General features: G+C 50.3%; 1 protein-coding gene across 1 annotated transcript in view; it reads right to left on the bottom strand.

The window, feature by feature from the left end:
- The window catches only part of LOC136576979 (uncharacterized), a 450,480-nt gene extending 434,712 nt beyond the window's left edge, over positions 1-15,768 (bottom strand). The window contains exons 1-2 of the mRNA XM_066576656.1: positions 15,623-15,768; positions 12,230-12,345 (exon numbers count right to left, since the gene is read on the bottom strand). Coding sequence (XP_066432753.1) covers positions 12,230-12,258 — 29 coding nt within the window. The 5' untranslated portion in view covers positions 12,259-12,345; positions 15,623-15,768. The remainder of the gene's footprint in view (positions 1-12,229; positions 12,346-15,622) is intronic.
- Positions 15,769-24,023: the final 8,255 nt, after the last annotated feature.

Below are 24,023 nucleotides of genomic sequence, written 5' to 3'. Positions count from 1 at the left end.
TGCACATGGCGCCAAGGCGCCATTTCTACCCGCAACCCGAACGCTGCACTGCCCACCAAGCTGTTAGCCCCCAAAAACGTAGGTGGCTATGGGTGACGCTGACCCTCACCTGAGTTGGCTCGCCGGGCCTCGCAGCTCCACTGCCGCACCCCCTCGCCTTTGTGAGGGTCGACCCATAGTACCGCCCAATCGTGACTGTAAACCTGAGCACTATTTCTATGCCGCCAACCGCAGAGTCTTTGCCCTTAGGGAGACGCGCGCATTTTACTTATCACAACAGAACGCAAAATTCCGGCCGAAATCTTAGCTCCGCGTGCTGAAAACCCTGAAAGAGCCAACCGAAATTAACCGCTAGGAGATTGCCATTGGAAAAGCAGTGGCTTTGTCACCTGCCTATCCGCTTATTCCACCAGCTCCTTTGCATACGTCACTAAGCAAGCGCTGTGATTGACTGGCACTGTAGCTTTATGGTTAGTGTAGCACCACCCGCAAGGCGATTCATTATGGGCATCTCAAAGCAGCCATAGGCCCGCGCCCAGGGTAATGGCTCCAAATTGGCATTAGAACACAGTGCGGCCGGTGGTGCTGCAGCTGAACCCCAGGGGTGTAACACCTTACGGGGCCTGAAAACTGAAAGCATTGTCGGAAGGGAGCTGATGACAGCTCAGCTGTCAGAGGTGGTACAACAGTGAACGGGAGCCTCCATGCCCAACCGTATCACATCTTCTATGAAAGCTGGAGCAACAGGGCACTAGAGAGTCCATGCCAGCCCGTATCACATCTTGCATCCAAGCAAAAGGTGGCCCTGCTTAGCACTAGAGCATCCATGCCCCCCGGTATCAAATCTTGTATCCAAGCTAAAGGCGGTGAAACAGGCTACTAGAGCCACCTTCCCCTTCTCCCACCCCCGTATCACATCTTATATGAAAGCTGGAGTGTCCCAGCAGGGCACTAGAGATTCCATGCCCGCTCGTATCACATCCTGAATCTAAGCAAGAGGTGGCCCAACTTGGCACTACAGCATCCATGCCCCACCACACCGTAGCACATCTTGTATCCAAGCTAGAGGCGGTACAGCAGGGTACCAGAGCCTCCAGGCCTGTCTATATGGCATCTCGTTTCCAAGCTAGACACTGAACCAGGATTATAGACGTAAACCGACACCTAGTTGCATCGTGAGCCTCGTGTGGCGCAGAGCATTAGGGCAGTGGCCGTGCATGCTCTCGCTCACGACCTGAAGTATGAGGGTTCAAACCCCGCATAGGCCAGGTAGCCGGCTCAGGGTCGACTCAGCCTTCCATCCTTCCGAGGTCGGTGCAATGAGTACCCAGCTTGCTGGGGGGGTAGAGTGACAGCTGAGGGCATACCATCATGTATTCCGGTGGATTTCTGCGCAGCGCGCTCTACTTTTTACCTTAGTGGCCTATTTGGCTTTGTACCAGACCCCACCCTCTGGCCTCTGTATTCAATTGACCACTCATTTCACATCCTTTTACTCTAACTAGAGAAGAATTCAAAACCAACAAAACTTAAATCATCACCGCACAACATAGTTCCGTTACACACTGCAATTTCCCTGCCACACTCCCGTGGACGTCCATTTAACCCAACAGTTTGTATATATAGAAGACCAGAGAAAATCATTACAGGCCTCTTACATTCTGCACATGGCGCCAAGGCGCCATTTCTACCCGCAACCCGAACGCTGCACTGCCCACCAAGCTGTTAGCCACCAAAAACGTAGGTGGCTATGGGTGACGCTGACCCTCACCTGGGTTGGCTCGCCGGGCCTCGCAGCTCCACTGCCGCACCCCCTCGCCTTTGTGAGGGTCGACCCATAGTACCGCCCAATCGTGACTGTAAACCTGAGCACTATTTCTATGCCGCCAACCGCAGAGTCTTTGCCCTTAGGGAGACGCGCGCATTTTACTTATCACAACAGAACGCAAAATTCCGGCCAAAATCTTAGCTCCGCGTGCTGAAAACCCTGAAAGAGCCAACCGAAATTAACCGCTAAGAGATTGCCATTGGAAAAGCAGTGGCTTTGTCACCTGCCTATCCGCTTATTCCACCAGCTCCTTTGCATACGTCACTAAGCAAGCGCTGTGATTGACTGGCACTGTAGCTTTATGGTTAGTGTAGCACCACCCGCAAGGCGATTCATTATGGGCATCTCAAAGCAGCCATAGGCCCGCGCCCAGGGTAATGGCTCCAAATTGGCATTAGAACACAGTGCGGCCGGTGGTGCTGCAGCTGAACCCCAGGGGTGTAACACCTTACGGGGCCTGAAAACTGAAAGCATTGTCGGAAGGGAGCTTATGACAGCTCAGCTGTCAGAGGTGGTACAACAGTGAACGGGAGCCTCCATGCCCAACCGTATCACATCTTCAATGAAAGCTGGAGCAACAGGGCACTAGAGAGTCCATGCCAGCCCGTATCACATCTTGCATCCAAGCAAAAGGTGGCCCTGCTTAGCACTAGAGCATCCATGCCCCCCGGTATCAAATCTTGTATCCAAGCTAAAGGCGGTGAAACAGGCTACTAGAGCCACCTTCCCCTTCTCCCACCCCCGTATCACATCTTATATGAAAGCTGGAGTGTCCCAGCAGGGCACTAGAGATTCCATGCCCGCTCGTATCACATCCTGAATCTAAGCAAGAGGTGGCCCAACTTGGCACTACAGCATCCATGCCCCACCACACCGTAGCACATCTTGTATCCAAGCTAGAGGCGGTACAGCAGGGTACCAGAGCCTCCAGGCCTGTCTATATGGCATCTCGTTTCCAAGCTAGACACTGAACCAGGATTATAGATGTAAACCGACACCTAGTTACATCGTGAGCCTCGTGTGGCGCAGAGCATTAGGGCAGTGGCCGTGCATGCTCTCGCTCACGACCTGAAGTATGAGGGTTCAAACCCCGCATAGGCCAGGTAGCCGGCTCAGGGTCGACTCAGCCTTCCATCCTTCCGAGGTCGGTGCAATGAGTACCCAGCTTGCTGGGGGGGTAGAGTGACAGCTGAGGGCATACCATCATGTATTCCGGTGGATTTCTGCGCAGCGCGCTCTGCTTTTTACCTTAGTGGCCTATTTGGCTTTGTACCAGACCCCACCCTCTGGCCTCTGTATTCAATTGACCACTCATTTCACATCCTTTTACTCTAACTAGAGAAGAATTCAAAACCAACAAAACTTAAATCATCACCGCACAACATAGTTCCGTTACACACTGCAATTTCCCTGCCACACTCCCGTGGACGTCCATTTAACCCAACAGTTTGTATATATAGAAGACCAGAGAAAATCATTACAGGCCTCTTACATTCTGCACATGGCGCCAAGGCGCCATTTCTACCCGCAACCCGAACGCTGCACTGCCCACCAAGCTGTTAGCCCCCAAAAACGTAGGTGGCTATGGGTGACGCTGACCCTCACCTGGGTTGGCTCGCCGGGCCTCGCAGCTCCACTGCCGCACCCCCTCGCCTTTGTGAGGGTCGACCCATAGTACCGCCCAATCGTGACTGTAAACCTGAGCACTATTTCTATGCCGCCAACCGCAGAGTCTTTGCCCTTAGGGAGACGCGCGCATTTTACTTATCACAACAGAACGCAAAATTCCGGCCGAAATCTTAGCTCCGCGTGCTGAAAACCCTGAAAGAGCCAACCGAAATTAACCGCTAAGAGATTGCCATTGGAAAAGCAGTGGCTTTGTCACCTGCCTATCCGCTTATTCCACCAGCTCCTTTGCATACGTCACTAAGCAAGCGCTGTGATTGACTGGCACTGTAGCTTTATGGTTAGTGTAGCACCACCCGCAAGGCGATTCATTATGGGCATCTCAAAGCAGCCATAGGCCCGCGCCCAGGGTAATGGCTCCAAATTGGCATTAGAACACAGTGCGGCCGGTGGTGCTGCAGCTGAACCCCAGGGGTGTAACACCTTACGGGGCCTGAAAACTGAAAGCATTGTCGGAAGGGAGCTGATGACAGCTCCGCTGTCAGAGGTGGTACAACAGTGAACGGGAGCCTCCATGCCCAACCGTATCACATCTTCAATGAAAGCTGGAGCAACAGGGCACTAGAGAGTCCATGCCAGCCCGTATCACATCTTGCATCCAAGCAAAAGGTGGCCCTGCTTAGCACTAGAGCATCCATGCCCCCCGGTATCAAATCTTGTATCCAAGCTAAAGGCGGTGAAACAGGCTACTAGAGCCACCTTCCCCTTCTCCCACCCCCGTATCACATCTTATATGAAAGCTGGAGTGTCCCAGCAGGGCACTAGAGATTCCATGCCCGCTCGTATCACATCCTGAATCTAAGCAAGAGGTGGCCCAACTTGGCACTACAGCATCCATGCCCCACCACACCGTAGCACATCTTGTATCCAAGCTAGAGGCGGTACAGCAGGGTACCAGAGCCTCCAGGCCTGTCTATATGGCATCTCGTTTCCAAGCTAGACACTGAACCAGGATTATAGACGTAAACCGACACCTAGTTACATCGTGAGCCTCGTGTGGCGCAGAGCATTAGGGCAGTGGCCGTGCATGCTCTCGCTCACGACCTGAAGTATGAGGGTTCAAACCCCGCATAGGCCAGGTAGCCGGCTCAGGGTCGACTCAGCCTTCCATCCTTCCGAGGTCGGTGCAATGAGTACCCAGCTTGCTGGGGGGGTAGAGTGACAGCTGAGGGCATACCATCATGTATTCCGGTGGATTTCTGCGCAGCGCGCTCTACTTTTTACCTTAGTGGCCTATTTGGCTTTGTACCAGACCCCACCCTCTGGCCTCTGTATTCAATTGACCACTCATTTCACATCCTTTTACTCTAACTAGAGAAGAATTCAAAACCAACAAAACTTAAATCATCACCGCACAACATAGTTCCGTTACACACTGCAATTTCCCTGCCACACTCCCGTGGACGTCCATTTAACCCAACAGTTTGTATATATAGAAGACCAGAGAAAATCATTACAGGCCTCTTACATTCTGCACATGGCGCCAAGGCGCCATTTCTACCCGCAACCCGAACGCTGCACTGCCCACCAAGCTGTTAGCCACCAAAAACGTAGGTGGCTATGGGTGACGCTGACCCTCACCTGGGTTGGCTCGCCGGGCCTCGCAGCTCCACTGCCGCACCCCCTCGCCTTTGTGAGGGTCGACCCATAGTACCGCCCAATCGTGACTGTAAACCTGAGCACTATTTCTATGCCGCCAACCGCAGAGTCTTTGCCCTTAGGGAGACGCGCGCATTTTACTTATCACAACAGAACGCAAAATTCCGGCCGAAATCTTAGCTCCGCGTGCTGAAAACCCTGAAAGAGCCAACCGAAATTAACCGCTAAGAGATTGCCATTGGAAAAGCAGTGGCTTTGTCACCTGCCTATCCGCTTATTCCACCAGCTCCTTTGCATACGTCACTAAGCAAGCGCTGTGATTGACTGGCACTGTAGCTTTATGGTTAGTGTAGCACCACCCGCAAGGCGATTCATTATGGGCATCTCAAAGCAGCCATAGGCCCGCGCCCAGGGTAATGGCTCCAAATTGGCATTAGAACACAGTGCGGCCGGTGGTGCTGCAGCTGAACCCCAGGGGTGTAACACCTTACGGGGCCTGAAAACTGAAAGCATTGTCGGAAGGGAGCTGATGACAGCTCAGCTGTCAGAGGTGGTACAACAGTGAACGGGAGCCTCCATGCCCAACCGTATCACATCTTCAATGAAAGCTGGAGCAACAGGGCACTAGAGAGTCCATGCCAGCCCGTATCACATCTTGCATCCAAGCAAAAGGTGGCCCTGCTTAGCACTAGAGCATCCATGCCCCCCGGTATCAAATCTTGTATCCAAGCTAAAGGCGGTGAAACAGGCTACTAGAGCCACCTTCCCCTTCTCCCACCCCCGTATCACATCTTATATGAAAGCTGGAGTGTCCCAGCAGGGCACTAGAGATTCCATGCCCGCTCGTATCACATCCTGAATCTAAGCAAGAGGTGGCCCAACTTGGCACTACAGCATCCATGCCCCACCACACCGTAGCACATCTTGTATCCAAGCTAGAGGCGGTACAGCAGGGTACCAGAGCCTCCAGGCCTGTCTATATGGCATCTCGTTTCCAAGCTAGACACTGGACCAGGATTATAGACGTAAACCGACACCTAGTTACATCGTGAGCCTCGTGTGGCGCAGAGCATTAGGGCAGTGGCCGTGCATGCTCTCGCTCACGACCTGAAGTATGAGGGTTCAAACCCCGCATAGGCCAGGTAGCCGGCTCAGGGTCGACTCATCCTTCCGAGGTCGGTGCAATGAGTACCCAGCTTGCTGGGGGGGTAGAGTGACAGCTGAGGGCATACCATCATGTATTCCGGTGGATTTCTGCGCAGCGCGCTCTACTTTTTACCTTAGTGGCCTATTTGGCTTTGTACCAGACCCCACCCTCTGGCCTCTGTATTCAATTGACCACTCATTTCACATCCTTTTACTCTAACTAGAGAAGAATTCAAAACCAACAAAACTTAAATCATCACCGCACAACATAGTTCCGTTACACACTGCAATTTCCCTGCCACACTCCCGTGGACGTCCATTTAACCCAACAGTTTGTATATATAGAAGACCAGAGAAAATCATTACAGGCCTCTTACATTCTGCACATGGCGCCAAGGCGCCATTTCTACCCGCAACCCGAACGCTGCACTGCCCACCAAGCTGTTAGCCACCAAAAACGTAGGTGGCTATGGGTGACGCTGACCCTCACCTGGGTTGGCTCGCCGGGCCTCGCAGCTCCACTGCCGCACCCCCTCGCCTTTGTGAGGGTCGACCCATAGTACCGCCCAATCGTGACTGTAAACCTGAGCACTATTTCTATGCCGCCAACCGCAGAGTCTTTGCCCTTAGGGAGACGCGCGCATTTTACTTATCACAACAGAACGCAAAATTCCGGCCGAAATCTTAGCTCCGCGTGCTGAAAACCCTGAAAGAGCCAACCGAAATTAACCGCTAAGAGATTGCCATTGGAAAAGCAGTGGCTTTGTCACCTGCCTATCCGCTTATTCCACCAGCTCCTTTGCATACGTCACTAAGCAAGCGCTGTGATTGACTGGCACTGTAGCTTTATGGTTAGTGTAGCACCACCCGCAAGGCGATTCATTATGGGCATCTCAAAGCAGCCATAGGCCCGCGCCCAGGGTAATGGCTCCAAATTGGCATTAGAACACAGTGCGGCCGGTGGTGCTGCAGCTGAACCCCAGGGGTGTAACACCTTACGGGGCCTGAAAACTGAAAGCATTGTCGGAAGGGAGCTGATGACAGCTCCGCTGTCAGAGGTGGTACAACAGTGAACGGGAGCCTCCATGCCCAACCGTATCACATCTTCAATGAAAGCTGGAGCAACAGGGCACTAGAGAGTCCATGCCAGCCCGTATCACATCTTGCATCCAAGCAAAAGGTGGCCCTGCTTAGCACTAGAGCATCCATGCCCCCCGGTATCAAATCTTGTATCCAAGCTAAAGGCGGTGAAACAGGCTACTAGAGCCACCTTCCCCTTCTCCCACCCCCGTATCACATCTTATATGAAAGCTGGAGTGTCCCAGCAGGGCACTAGAGATTCCATGCCCGCTCGTATCACATCCTGAATCTAAGCAAGAGGTGGCCCAACTTGGCACTGCAGCATCCATGCCCCACCACACCGTAGCACATCTTGTATCCAAGCTAGAGGCGGTACAGCAGGGTACCAGAGCCTCCACGCCTGTCTATATGGCATCTCGTTTCCAAGCTAGACACTGGACCAGGATTATAGATGTAAACCGACACCTAGTTACATTGTGAGCCTCGTGTGGCGCAGAGCATTAGGGCAGTGGCCTGAAGTATGCGGGTTCAAGCCCCGCATAGACCAGGTAGCCGGCTCAGGGTCGACTCAGCCTTCCATCCTTCCGAGGTCGGTGCAATGAGTACCCAGCTTGCTGGGGGGGTAGAGTGTATGAAGGGGTATGAGGGCATTCCATCATGTGTTCCGGTAGATTTCTGCGCAGTGCACTCTACTTTTTACCTTAGTGGCCTATTTGGCTTTGTACTAGACCCCACCCTCTGGCCTCTGTATTCAATTGACCACTCATTTCACATCCTTTTACTCTAACTAGAGAAGAATTCAATCTCGCTCACGACCTGAAGTATGCGGGTTCAAAACCCGCATAGGCCAGGTAGCCGGCTCAGGTTCGACTCAGCCTTCATTCCGAGGTCGGTGCAATGAGTACCCAGCTTGCCACTGAAAGGTAGACCCATAGTGTTGGTGATCGTCATTCTGACCCAAGGAAGTAGCAAGTATCTGGATATTATCCTGAGACCGTTTGTTGAGGCATTACCAGCTTATACGAGAGATACCACGGATGTACTCAAACGGCTGGAAGGCATATAATCACCAGATACAAAGCTGGCGAGTTTGGATGTAGAATCCCTCTACAGCTCTATCTCCCACTCAGGCGGACTGCAAGCTGTGCAATTCTTTTTGAACCCAAGAGGTACACATCTAATATAGTAAGAGTATCCAGCTCACTCGGATTAAGACCCAACTCAGAGCATTTTTTTCCTGCTCTGGATGGAAAAAAAAAAACAAACAAACTTGTGCCAGCGTAACTTTCTTAAGAACAGTGAAACATCCTTGGTCCAAGTGGAACAGTCAAATTTATTAGTAGGAATCAAGGACAAGCCTTTCCTCGTTACTGCCTGCTCAACACCTCTGACCCCTCAGGATACATTGATGATCTGTAAATCATCTTTCATGGCTGGGGGTGCAGAGTGCGATTGCCTCTCATGAGAATTGATCAGACTTCTCACGGGGAAGGACCTATTGACCGCTATTGAGGAAACCCCATGCCACCGCGATTCCTCAACATATAAATCAAAATTAGTGGGTCTAAAAACTATGCTCCATTTGAGTTAAATCTTCCCCTACCACGCATTCTGGGTATAGTGCCACCCCTACCCCTAGGTCTCTCTGGGTAGGACCCTCTTTAGACTACTTATTACCAGAGATCACAGAGATCCCTATTGCACTGAAGAGGTTTCCGTTCCCTCAGATATCCAGTATACTTTTCTATTGCAGGTTTGAGTGTTTTCTCCTTTTTCTCATCTTCTGTCTCTCCTGAGAACCCCCGGGTATCCTTAATCATTTCCTCTAAGCTCTTACTCTTCTTTTCTAGATTTATCTTCTCTTCCTCTAATAATAGATTTATGAGCCTAAAAGAGCTTTCAGTGGCCTCCTTCTCCCACCTGTCATGAAGGGACCCGTTCTTCATTTTAGTGGTGGCAAAATGTGAACCCTGAGCCCGTGAGGTACTATTTTGTGTTCTAAATAGTTGGTCAGCCCCTGCACCTCCCACCATGACCTTATACATTCCTTATAGGGCCTAGTGAGATTCTTAAAGGCATAATTAATCAAAGTAGCTTGAGTATGTATATCCAGATCTTTATTCGAGAAAACTAATTTGGCCTCTAATAGCCAGGGGGCAGTATTGATGCTCCCTGACAGAAAACCTGCCATTTCAATTATAAGCAAATCACCGCGGCAGAAAGGTCCTTATAACAACTATTCCATCACCGAGAAGAACAGAAAAAATGTATTTTTTTCAAATATAACCTTTAATAATATATCTTAAAAACAAGGTGTACACATATAATATTCCACATGTGTCTCCAATACAGAGAGATCACACATAATCCTAAATAAAGATCCTACAGATCACGGGTGAGATCACCTTCAGGGCAATGTAGATAGATGTATCACCAATATTGGTAATCATTATGGAAGTCCCCAGCAAAGTATCACGTGTATCCTTTCCTTTATCATGTTCTTAAATGTTCTCCTGTGCTTGGTGTATACACTTTTATACTGCCCCCTATGTACAAGAATATAACTACTATTACACTGCCCCCTATGTACAAAAAACAACTACTATAATACTGCCCACCTATGTACAAGAATATAACTACTATAATACTGCCCCTATGTACAAGAATATAACTACTATAATACTGCCCCCTATGTACAAGAATATAACTACTATAATACTGCCTCCTATGTACAAGAATATAACTACTATAATACTGCCCCCTATGTTCAAGAATATAACTACTATAATACTGCCCATATGTACAAGAATATAACTACTATAATACTGCCCATATGTACAAGAATATAACTACTATAATACTGCCCCCTATGTTCAAGAATATAACTACTATAATACTGCTCCTATGCACAAGAATATAACTACTATAATACTGCTCCCTATGTACAAGAATATAAGTACCGTATATACCGGCGTATAAGACGACTTTTGAACCCCGAAAAATCTGCTCTGCAGTCGGGGGTCGTCTTATGCGCCGGTAATATAAAAAAAAAAAAGTGTAAAAGAAAAAAAATTTATTACTCACCTCCCCCGGCGTTCTGTCGCGCTCCGGCAGGATGTCGCTCGCTCCGGCAGGCTGTCGCTGGCTCCTCGTCCCCGGCGCAGCATAGCTTTCTGAATGCGGGGCTTGAAATCCCCGCTTCCAGAAAGCTAATACACACGCCGGCAGCCATGACAGCATTGAATGGCTGTGATTGGCTGAAGGCGCACGTGTTAGCAATCACACCCATTCAATGATGTCATTGAATAGTGTGATTGGCTGAAGCCACGTGCGCCTTAGCCAATCACAGCCATTCAATGATGTCATGGCTGCCGGCGTGTGTATTAGCTTTCTGGAAGCGGGGATTTCAAGCCCCGCATTCAGAAAGCTATGCTGCGCCGGGGACGAGGAGCCAGCGACAGCCTGCCGGAGCCAGCGACATCCTGCCGGAGCCAGCGACAGAACGCCGGGGGAGGTGAGTAATGAATTATTTTTTTTTTCTCCACTGTATACCGGCGTATAAGGTGACAGTTGGGGGGTCGTCTTATACGCCCCGTCGCCTTATACGCCGGTATATACGGTACTATAATACTGCCCCTATGTACAAGAATATAACTACTATAATACTGCCCCTATGTACAAGAATATAACTACTATAATACTGCCCCCTATGTACAAGAATATAACTACTATAATACTGCCTCCTATGTACAAGAATATAACTACTATAATACTGCCCCCTATGTACAAGAATATAACTACTATAATACTGCTCCCTATGTACAAGAATATAACTACTATAATACTGCCCCCTATGTACAAGAATATAACTACTATAATACTGCTCCTATGTACACGAATATAACTACTATAATACTGCCTCCTATGTACAAGAATATAACTACTGTAATACTGTCCCCTATGTACAAGAATATAACTACTATAATACTGCCCCCTATGTACAAGAATATAGCTACTATAATACTGCTCCCTATGTACCAGAATATAACTACTATAATACTGCCTCCATGTACCAGAATATAACTACTATAATACTGCCTCCTATGTACATGAATATAACTACTACAATACTGCTCCTATGTACCAGAATATAACTACCATAATACTGCCTCCTATGCACAAGAATATAACTACTATAATACTGCCTCCTATGTACCAGAATATAACTACTATAATACTGCCTCCTATGCACAAGAATGTAACTACTATAATACTGCCCCCCTATGTACAAGAATATAATTACTACAATACTGCCCCCTATGTACAAGAATATAACTACTATAATACTGCCCCTATGTACAAGAATATAACTACTATAATACTGCCCCTATGTACCAGAATATAACTACTATAATACTGCCCCCTATGTACAAGAATATAACTACTATAATACTGCTCCTATGTACAAGAATATAACTACTATAATACTGCCTCTATGTACAAGAATATAACTACTATAATACTGCCCCCTATGTACAAGAATATAACTACTATAATACTGCTCCTATGTACAAGAATATAACTACAATAATACTGCTCCTATGTACAAGAATATAACTACTATAATACTGTCCCTATATATAAGAATATAACTACTATAATACTGCCCCTATGTACAAGAATATAACTACTATAATACTGCTCCTATGCACAAGAATATAACTACTAGAATACATTAAAAACCCCATTGATTTACATTGGGCCAGTCGGACCTACGTTTTTCACAGATATATTAGGTGCACGTCTTTTTTTGGTGTGTAATACGCACCATTACAATCTATGGGTGCAGTAAATAGTGAATGTGCATGTTATACTACTTCATGGACTCACCTGAATAAGGCTGCACATTCACCCCCCATTTCTATGGGTCCAAGCTGTACGCTTCCAAAGCCCTCTTCTGGCACAGCCTCTCCAACTCATCCACGTGCTCCGTGCCGCCATAGTACCTGTCAGTAGAGGCAGGAGAGAACATGAAGACCCTCTTTTTGGTGTCCTAGTGTAGTATAGCGCCTGCTAGAGGAGCTTCACACAAGGTGTAAATTTTGTAAGATCCACAGCATTTCCAGTCTGAGCCGCGTGGAGGAGATGTAAACCTCTTCCACATGGTGCATAAAGATCTGCACAAGTCAGTACAGAACTGATATGTGGTGCGGTTTTAAGTCCGCAGCATGTCAGCTTATACTGTGGATATTCAGTATGAATTCCACCCCTTCAAATGAGGCTGTGAAAAACACACCAAAATCCACGTGTTGCGTGTATGGCGACATTGATTCTTGTGCCGACTGCACTAAAATCTGCAGCGCCAGCTGAACAATCATACTAACAATTGTTTGTCTTCATGCAATCATCTGCCGTGTGTGAACGAGTGATGAAGCGCTGATCACAATGCTTTGTCGACCAGCACACGTTACAAGTAGCCAAGAATTGGCCGATGGAAGAACTCCCTAACGCAGGGTTAGTTTAATACTGTTGCACAGGAGTCACATAACCCGAATAGCGCTGTATGCAGAAAACAGCAAGAGACTGTCTGGAACAGACATTTTTGTTGCAGAAGTCTTCATACCCTTCATGTAAAGCAGCTCTAACACTCAATATGAGGGGCTCCTAGTTGGGTCTCTCTGGGATGGGGGATTGTCTAAGGCAGTGGTCCCCAACCTTTTTGGCACCAGGGACCGGCTTCAAGCAAGACCAGTTTTACAAGGCCCGTAAGGTTTGGGCGGGACATGGGCGGGGCTTTGGTTATATGGGGCGGGGTTATGAAGGGGGTTGGAGTTTAGTGCATTCTTATTTAATTATGACATTTACAATGTCCTGGCAGTACACACATAGGGCAGTATATAATCTATGCCCCCCAGCACACAGATAGGGCAGCATATAATTTATCTCCCGGCTCAGTAATAGACAGCCCGCACCCCTCAGTTATTAGCAGCCCCTCCCCCAGTAATAAGCAGGTCCCCCCCCCATAATAAGCAGGTCCCCCAGTAATAGACAGCGCCGCCCCCGTAATAGGCAGCCCCTTCCCATGTAATAAGTAGCCCCCCCCTCCCAGTAATGGGCAGGTCCCCCTTCCCAGTAATGAGCAGGTCCCCCATTCCCAGTAATGAGCAGGTCCCCCCCTTCCTAGTAATGGGCAGGTCCCCCCCTTCCCAGTAATGGGCAGGTCCACCCCTTCCCAGTAATAGGCAGGTCCCCCCCTTTCCAGTAATGGGCAGGTCCCCCCCTTCCCAGTAATGGGCAGGTCCCCCCCCCCCTTCCCAGTAATGGGCAGGTCCCCCCCCCCCCTTCCCAGTAATGGGCAGGTCCCCCCCCCCCTTCCCAGTAATGGGCAGGTCCCCCCCCCCCCTTCCCAGTAATGGGCAGGTCCCCCCCCCCCTTCCCAGTAATGGGCAGGTCCCCCCCCCCTTCCCAGTAATGGGCAGGTCCCCCCCCCCCTTCCCAGTAATGGGCAGGTCCCCCCCCCCCTTCCCAGTAATGGGCAGGTCCCCCCCCCCCTTCCCAGTAATGGGCAGGTCCCCCCCCCCCCTTCCCAGTAATGGGCAGGTCCCCCCCCCCTTCCCAGTAATGGGCAGGTCCCCCCCCCTTCCCAGTAATGGGCAGGTCCCCCCCCCTTCCCAGTAATGGGCAGGTCCCCCCCCCCTTCCCAGTAATGGGCAGGTCCCCCCCCTTCCCAGTAATGGGCAGGTCCCCCCCCCCCCTTCCCAGTAATGGGCAGGTCCCCCCCCCCTTCCCAGTAATGGGCAGGTCCCCCCCCCCCCTTCCCAGTAATGGGCAGGTCCCCCCCCCCCTTCCCAGTAATGGGCAGGTCCCCCCCCCCCCCTTCCCAGTAATGGGCAGCCCCCACCCCCCAGTAATAGGCAGCACCCCCATAATATGCAGCACCCCTCCCTCCCGTAATAGGCAGCCCCCCCAGTAGTAAGCAGCCCCCGCAGTAATAGGCACCCCCCCCCCCCCCCGCAATTCTAAGCAGCCCCCCAACCCATATACTTACTACAGCGTCGCTCTCTGTCTGCTTGCTCTGACGTCAGTGTGCAGCCCGGAACGCTTCCTCCCCGAGTCCTCTTCTGCGGAACTAATGAGCAGGGGACTCGGGGAGGAGAATCCTGGCTGCACACTGAGGTCAGTGTGCGCCGGGATCAGCGCGATTACCAGCGGGGAGCTGCGGCACCCCCGCTGGTAATCTCTTCAGTGCTCAGCGGCGTTGGCACGCTGCGGGCCACATGACACAAGGCAGCGGGCCGGATTCGGCCCGCGGGCCTTGTGTTTAGAGCAAAAGCTCCCGGTGGTGCTGCGGACCGGCGCTAAACACACAACGGCCCGGCCGCGGTCCGGTGGTTGGGGACCCCTGGTCTAAGGGATCTCACACAAGGGCACCCTCTCTACAGGGGTTGTCCCAAGATATAGGCTTATCTCCTTATTCACAGGATAGAGGATAAGTGTCTGATCAGTGAGAGTCTGACTTCTGGGATCTGCAGAGATCACAAAAACAGAGGGGACTGAGGCTTCCCATAAGAACGGTGTAGCAGTCGCGCACACGCCCTGCTAGCCTCAGCAGCCCACATGCTTGATCGCTGCTCCATTCATACAGTGGGGGACACAAGACCTGCATTTTCATGATAGGCAGGGGTCCGAGAATTCAGAACCCCCACCAATCAGACATTTATCACCTATCCCGTGGATAGGAGACAAGTTTGTAACTTGGGACCGTCCATGGAAGTCAATACTGTGTACAGCAGCAATAACCTTCTCTATTATACAGGCAGTTTGTCTGTCGCCACCACCAAGGCTTTCTGTAAGAACACAGTTAAGTAAAGTTACGGTGTTTTCACATCTGCGCTGGGGATTCCAATGTCCTCCTCTGTTTGGGAAACAGAAAAGAAGAAACCCCGCAGCCCAAGGGGTCCGCCTGTGGATGGAACCAAACAGTGTCGGGCGGACCCCCTTGACTATAATGGGGTCTGTCCACTTTCCACCCAGCTACCCGGTTTTGCAACCACATCTGTGAGGACACCTCCGTCTGGAGGTCCTGATGCAGACATGAAACCACCCTTAGAATGTGTCTTGTATTAGTCCATGACTAATTAAGGAAAAACAAAACACCAAGGATACCAGACACACACAGCAGTTGGCATTTCCTTTACAGGCCTGGTCCTCATCATAACGGACACGTCCCTATGTGATCAGCCCTGCCCATTATGATGAGATGCACTGGTGTCACCCACTCACCTCTGTCCTGGGTAACCCTCCGAATACTTGTTGTTCTGCTGCATTCCTTGGGCATTCTGATGCCGTTCCATATATACCTTCTGATCCGGCTCTCCAGCACTTTCAGTTTTCTTCTCCAACGATGAAACAGAAAACTGGAAATGACAACTCCGATGTAACCCAGCCTAATCCAGCGGACATTCTCATAATTCAGCCCCTCGTAGCCTGGAAATATGATCATCTAGCAAAGGGCAAGAATACTCCCATCCAAGGCCAATAGGAATCTACCTGATCGTCAGGCAGCCGGACCATCTGTGAGGGAAGTGTACCAGCTTTATATAAGTGACCACACAATGCCTGGTGAGGGCGCTGTTGGGCACGGATAAGCAGTAAAGGGGACACAGTGCTAGATCAGTGCTGCAGTCACTTCATCCACCAGCGAGGAGCCCAGAGATGGTAAAGTGCCGACCTACATTACCAACATATCACCAGTGTATAATATAGGAATACTCCCTTAAAGCGACCCTCCAGCCCTGGACAGACAGCGAGCCGCTATGACTATCTGATGCACATGTGCGTTAGTATGCAGCCGCAGTCTAAGGATGTGCTCACATGTGTGTTAGTATGCAGCCGCAGTCTAAGGATGTGCTCACATGTGTGTTAGTATGCAGCCGCAGTCTAAGGATGTGCTCACATGTGTGTTAGTATGCAGCCGCAGTCTAAGGATGTGCTCACATGTGTGTTAGTATGCAGCCGCAGTCTAAGGATGTGCTCACATGTGTGTTAGTATGCAGCCGCAGTCTAAGGATGTGCTCACATGTGTGTTAGTATGCAGCCGCAGTCTAAGGATGTGCTCACATGTGTGTTAGTATGTAGCCGCAGTCTAAGGATGCGCTCACATGTGTGTTAGTATGCAGCCGCAGTCTAAGGATGTGCTCACATGTGTGTTAGTATGTAGCCGCAGTCTAAGGATGTGCTCACATGTGCAGTTGTTCACACCAGAAGTCAACCAAAATGAAGGGAAAAAAGGGTAGAAACTGAACCCGTCCTTTAGTCTACCCTGTGAGGGGTTAATTCACGTTTATGCCTTTTTAAACTGATAAGTGTATTAATTATTGACTACAGCGACTCCATTTTGTATTCTTTGCCTTTGCTAAATACATGTATCTGTACAAATTTCACTTTTTACTTAGAAGAATGTTAAATCTCAGATATAATGACCTTGGATATGTTCCCGTGTGTGTAATCAGCGTTCTCTCTGTCCTAGAGAAATTTACTCCCTTTGCTTAGAAGCGCCTGGGAACATATTGTTGATACAGTTATCATCGGACATTGATGCATTGCTCACGTAGGAGACTTCTTTGAAAGATGTGTATTGTTCATTAAGAAAGTCCAGGTGTCCAGCAGGTTCGGACCTGCGCAGTGGTTAGATCTTACGCAAGCATTTTCTGTTTCTATAAAGTTCTGTACTTTGCAAATAAACTTCACTTCACTCTGACAATCTCATCCAGCATGTGGTTGTCCATTTGTGTCGTCTATGGGTACCCATATCTAAAGACTAATTTGGAAGCAGGCAGCATCCGCTCAACGGTCAGAGTTTGACTGACCCCCTACAACCCTTTATGAGCCTCACCTGGTTTGGGTTTCAAAATCCACATCCAAACCTCCAGGTGTGAAGGAGACATCCTGAGACACTGCATGCTGCTCTGACTGGTCAGCGCTGCTCCCGTGGACAACACTGGCCAATCACAGCAGGTGTAGTGTTTTAGACTACCGATGTGTACTAATGCACAGTGTGCAGCAGACAGTCAGAGAACCGGTGCGGCCATCTTTGTTTGTCTAGGACTGGAGGGTCACTTTAAGGAGGGTTACATCTAGCTTTAGTTTCCCCACTGAGACTAGTTTCACACAGCTGAGCGATATTTCAGGCAAGGAAGCTCGTCCCGATATCACGCTTGTGCGATGTCCCCACGGATGCTAGGTGTTTCGTGTCAAAACCACCTCCCATGACTTCAGTACAGTCGCGATCCAATGGGAAACCTCGCATCGCACGCTGTGTGATCTTTCTGGCCCCATTGAAAACAACGGGTGAGGCGTTCCGAGGGAACACCCAAATATAGGACAGCAGGGGAGGAGAGCAAAATAATAAAACTCATCTATATTACCCCGGGTCAAAAGAACGGAGTTCATACTCGTGCGAGATTTGTGCGTCTCGCAATACGTGATTTTCTAACCTGTGTGAAAGCAGCCTGAATGACACAAAGACCTCCAATACTGTGGCGTGTAACACGGCATAACGCAGGTGTCCATGACATGCAGAATCCATGGAAAGCTGGATGACAACTGCGATGGCCAACATAATAGATTCCATTAGTGGTCAGCGCCCAGCATCTATTACCCGATGTAGGGAACCAAGATACCTTGGAGTCTTGGATGTGCAGGTCATTCTTTAAGACCCTTTTACATGGGAACACACATTTGTCAGAAGGTTTATCTCCCCGATCATCGGCCCGCCTGAATGCGCCCCAATCAGCTGATGAACATTCAGAACGCTCGCTCACCGGCTGACTGGATCTTTCATGCGGGCATAAAAATGCTGATTCGTTGGCAGGACATCCTCCGTGTAATTAGGGGGGCGGCTGCTGACAAGAGCTGCTGCTGGTGAAGGATGATCAATATTAGTGACCGGTCGTCCCAATACTAGCGATCCTCCGTACCGCGAGCGGCAGAACGAGGACTGATGGGCAGCTATACTGTCAGTCGCTCATTACAGCCAGCAGAGGATCTGTCTTCTGTGTAGAAGCGCCTATAGTGCAGTGAGAGCGCAGAGTCTCGTATGTCTTACCTCTGGATCACCTGTTTCAGGAGGTTCCAGGACGATCTGGTTATGAGATGCCCACAGATCGGCATGCCCGCCATTCATCACCGGGGAAGCGGCCATCATCCTGCCTCAGATACTTCACCCCTGGAACAAAAACACAGTTTTAATTCTGCACCATTTCAAGATCTTTGCTTGCTGTTAATGAATGGAAGCATTCTTGTTTACTCCCAGAGTTGTATCCGGTCCGGGTAATCCTCTGCAAAGCCGGACCAAACAACCAGGTACCGGGCTCTGAGGGTACAAGGCAAAGCGCTCTTTAACCCCTTAACGCTGCAGGTTGTACATTTATGTCCTGCAGCTGCAGGGTATATATGAAGAGAGATTGCAGGGCTACCTCTCGTCATACACCGCAGGCGCCGGCTGTTTATTACAGCTGACACCTGCGGGCAATAGCTGCAATCAGCCGCGTGGCTGATCGGCGCTATTAACCCTTTCAATGCCACTGTCAATTCTGATACGGCCCCTTCCCTTGCGATGAGATCGCAGGGAGCCATGCAGGTGTCATGCTAGCCAAGGCCCTTCTGAAAGGCCCCAGGGCTGTCTTCGCAATATGCCTATCAAGGCGTCCCTGTGGGGTGGCTTGATAGACTGCCTGCCCAATCGCAGTATGGCATTACATGATACTGCAGGAGCAATCAAAGCATTGCTAGTTGTGGTCCTCTATGGGGGCTAAAAAAAGGAAAAATAAGATTAATAAAGTTTTAGTATAAAAAAAAAAGTAACAACTGTAAAAAACAACCCTTTTGCCATATTTACAATAAAAGAATCTAAGTAATAAAATAAAAATACATATTTGGTATCGCTGTGTCCGTAAAAGTCCGATCTGTCAAAGTAACGCATTATTTACCTCACACAGTGAACGTCGCCTGTAAAAAAAAAAATAACTCCAGAAATGCGCTTTTTGGGTCTCCAAGTAAAAAAATGCAATGAAAAGCGATCAAAAACTTGTATATATTCCAAGATGGTACCAATGAAAACTACAGGATGTACCGTACAAAATGAGCCCTCGGACAACTACGTTGATGGAAAATTTTAAAAAGTTCTTACATGCAGAAGATGGCGGCAGAAAATAATTAAAAATAATTAAATGTCTGAATAAAAATAAAGTAGTACAGAAAAAAAAACACTTTATAAGTTTGGTATCGTAGTAATCGTACTGAACCATAGAATAAACTTACGGCATTGTTGTTGCATTTTTTGCGCCGTAGAAACAGGATGCAGCGGAAGATGGCGAAATTACTTTTTTTTAATTTTACTCCACTTTGAATTTTTTAAAGTTTTTTAGTACGTTATATGGTACATTAAATAGAACTGAAAAATACAACTCATCCCACAAAAAACAATTGATTTTTTAAACGGGTGGAGGAAAAAACGAAAATGGAAAAAAGGCAATGTCCTTAAGGGGTTAAGGGGCACCTTGGGACCAACCTTTATACCTGCTGAGCCTCACCAGCAATCAAACAAATTGAAAAAAGTACCATAAACTAAATCCTCCTGGTTACCTGCAGAATTAATTCACTGACCCCTCCCTGCAGTATCCTCACGGCAATAAGACTCAGGATTGAGTCATGAGGCGGCTCTCCCCGACAGCCCCCGTCCGCCCGGACAGAGGCGGCCACCCACCTGACTACAGAGGCCGACCCATCTCCTTGACAACCCCTGTCCCCCAGGACAGAGGCAGCCTTCACCTGACAACCCCCGTCCGCCGGGACATAGGCGGACTTCCTCTGACAACACCCATCCGCCGAGACACAGGCGGCCTCTCCCAGAAAACACCCGCCGCCAGGATAGAGGCGACCTCTCCCTGAGAACTCCCGTCCGCCGGAACACAGGCGACCTCCCCTTTACAACCCCCATCCGCTGGGACAGAGGCGACCTCCCCCTGACCAACACCCGTCCCACGAGACAGAGGCGACCTCCCCCTGACAAACACCCGTCCCACGGGACAGAGGCGACCTCCCCCTGACAAACACCCGTCCCACGGGACAGAGGCGACCTCCCCCTGACAAACACCCGTCCCACGGGACAGAGGCAACCGCCCCCTGACAAACACCCGTCCCACGGGACGGAGGCGACCGCCCCCTGACAAACACCCGTCCCACGGGACGGAGGCGACCGCCCCCTGACAAATACCCGTCCCACGGGACGGAGGCGACCGCCCCCTGACAAACACCCGTCCCACGGGACGGAGGCGACCTCCCCCTGACAACCACCATCCGCCAGGACACAGGTGGCCTCTCCCTGACAACCACCATCTGCCAGGACTAAGGCGGCCTCTCCCTGACAACCACTATCCGCCGGGACACAGGCGGCCTCTCCCTGACAACCACTATCCGCCGGGACACAGGCGGCCTCTCCCTGACAACCCGATTCGCAGGGACACAGGCGGCCTCTCCCTGACAACCACCATCCGCGGGGACACAGGCGGCCTCTCCCTGACAACCACCATCTGTCGGGACGCAGGCGGCCTCTCCCTGACAACCACCATCTGTCGGGACGCAGGCGGCCTTTCCCTGACAACCACCATCCGCCGGGACGCAGGTGGCCTCTCCCTGACAACCACCATCCGCCGGGACGCAGGCGGCCTCTCCCTGACAACCCCATCTGTAGGAAGATAACACATTCAAGAGCCCAAAGCAAATTGTAGGAAGGGGCCCGAACCGAGAGCCCGTGTGACTCTATTCTGCTGGGAGTACACCGTGCAGCTGCCGCACCCAGCCAAACCACGGCCACAGCAAATCCACTACATGTGAAAATATCCTTAGGATGGCAATACACCGTGCAGCTGCCGCACCCAGCCAAACCACGGCCACAGCATATCCACTACATGTGAATATATCCTTAGGATGGGAGTACACAGTGCAGCTGCCGCACCCAGCCAAACCACGGCCACAGCAAATCCACTACATCTGAATATATCCTTAGGATGGGAATATACAGTGCAGCTGCCGCACCCAGCCAAACCACGGCCACACAAATCCACTACATGTGAATATATCCTTAGGATGGGAGTACACAGTGCAGCTGCCACACCCAGTCAAACCACGGCCACAGCAAATCCACTACATGTGAATATATCCTTAGGATGGGAATACACAGTGCAGCCGCCGCACCCAGCCAAACCACGGCCACAGCAAATCCACTACATGTGAATATATCCTTAGGATAGGAGTACACAGTGCAGCTGCCGCACCCAGCCAAACCACGGCCACAGCAAATCCACTACATGTGAATATATCCTTAGGGTGGGAATACACAGTGCAGCTGCCGCACCCAGCCAAACCACGGCCACAGCAAATCCACTACATGTGAATATATCCTTAGGATGGGAGTACACAGTGCAGCTGCCGCACCCAGCCAAACTGCGGCCACAGCAAATCCATTACATGTGAATATATCCTTAGGATGGGAGTACACAGTGCAGCTGCCGCACCCAGCCAAACCACGGCCACAGCACATCCACTACATGTGAATATATCCTTAGGATGGGAATATACAGTGCAGCTGCCGCACCCAGCCAAACCACGGCCACAGCAAATCCATTACATGTGAATATATCCTTAGGATGGGAATATACAGTGCAGCCGCCACACCCAGCCAAACCACGGCCACACAAATCCATTACATGTGAATATATCCTTAGGATGGCAATACACCGTGCAGCTGCCACACCCAGCCAAACCACGGCCACACAAATCCACTACATGAGAATATATCCTTAGGGTGGGAGTACACAGTGCAGCTGCCGCACCCAGCCAAACCACGGCCACAGCAAATCCACTGCATGTGAATATATCCTTAGGATGGGAGTACACCGTGCAGCTGCCACACCCAGCCAAACCACGGCCACACAAATCCACTACATGTGAATATATCCTTAGGGTGGGAGTACACAGCGCAGCCGCCGCACTCAGCCAAACCACAGCCACACAAATCCACTACATGAGAATATATCCTTAGGGTGGGAGTACACAGCGCAGCCGCCGCACCCAGCCAAACCACAGCCACACAAATCCACTACATGAGAATATATCCTTAGGGTGGGAGTACACAGTGCAGCTGCCGCACCCAACCAAACCACGGCCACAGCAAATCCACTACATGTGAATACATCCTTAGGATGGGAATACACAGTGCAGCTGCCGCACCCAGCCAAACCACGGCCACAGCATATCCACTACATGTGAATATATCCTTAGGATGGCAATACACCGTGCAGCTGCCGCACCCAGCCAAACCACGGCCACAGCATATCCACTACATGTGAATATATCCTTAGGATGGCAATACACAGTGCAGCTGCCGCACCCAGCCAAACCATGGCCACAGCAAATCCACTACATGAGAATATATCCTTAGGGTGGGAGTACACAGTGCAGCTGCCACACCCAGCCAAACCACGGCCACTGCAAATCCACTACATGTGAATATATCCTTAGGATGGGAATACACAGCAGCCACCGCACCCAGCCAAACCACGGCCACAGCAAATCCACCACATGTGAATATATCCTTAGGATGGCAATACACCGTGCAGCTGCCGCACCCAGCCAAACCACGGCCACAGCAAATCCACTACATGAGAATATATCCTTAGGGTGGGAGTACACAGCGCAGCCGCCGCACCGAGCCAAACCACGGCCACAGCAAATCCACTACATGTGAATATATCCTTAGGATGGGAGTACACAGTGCAGCTGCCGCACCCAGCCAAACCACGGCCACAGCAAATCCACTACATCTGAATATATCCTTAGGATGGGAATATACAGTGCAGCTGCCGCACCCAGCCAAACCACGGCCACACAAATCCACTACATGTGAATATATCCTTAGGATGGGAGTACACAGTGCAGCTGCCGCACCCAGCCAAACCACGGCCAAAGCAAATCCACTCCATGTGAATATATCCTTAGGATAGGAGTACACAGTGCAGCTGCCGCACCCAGCCAAACCACGGCCACAGCAAATCCACTACATGTGAATATATCCTTAGGATGGGAGTACACAGTGCAGCTGCCGCACCCAGCCAAACTGCGGCCACAGCAAATCCATTACATGTGAATATATCCTTAGGATGGGAGTACACAGTGCAGCTGCCGCACCCAGCCAAACCACGGCCACAGCACATCCACTACATGTGAATATATCCTTAGGATGGGAATATACAGTGCAGCTGCCGCACCCAGCCAAACCACGGCCACAGCAAATCCATTACATGTGAATATATCCTTAGGATGGCAATACACCGTGCAGCTGCCACACCCAGCCAAACCACGGCCACACAAATCCATTACATGTGAATATATCCTTAGGATGGCAATACACCGTGCAGCTGCCACACCCAGCCAAACCACGGCCACACAAATCCACTACATGAGAATATATCCTTAGGGTGGGAGTACACAGTGCAGCTGCCGCACCCAGCCAAACCTTGGCCACAGCAAATCCACTGCATGTGAATATATCCTTAGGATGGGAGTACACCGTGCAGCTGCCACACCCAGCCAAACCACGGCCACACAAATCCACTACATGTGA

Source organism: Eleutherodactylus coqui, chromosome 8, assembly GCF_035609145.1.
Source record: "Eleutherodactylus coqui strain aEleCoq1 chromosome 8, aEleCoq1.hap1, whole genome shotgun sequence".
Lineage (NCBI taxonomy): Eukaryota > Metazoa > Chordata > Amphibia > Anura > Eleutherodactylidae > Eleutherodactylus > Eleutherodactylus coqui.
This window is presented reverse-complemented; position numbering and strand designations above follow the sequence as displayed.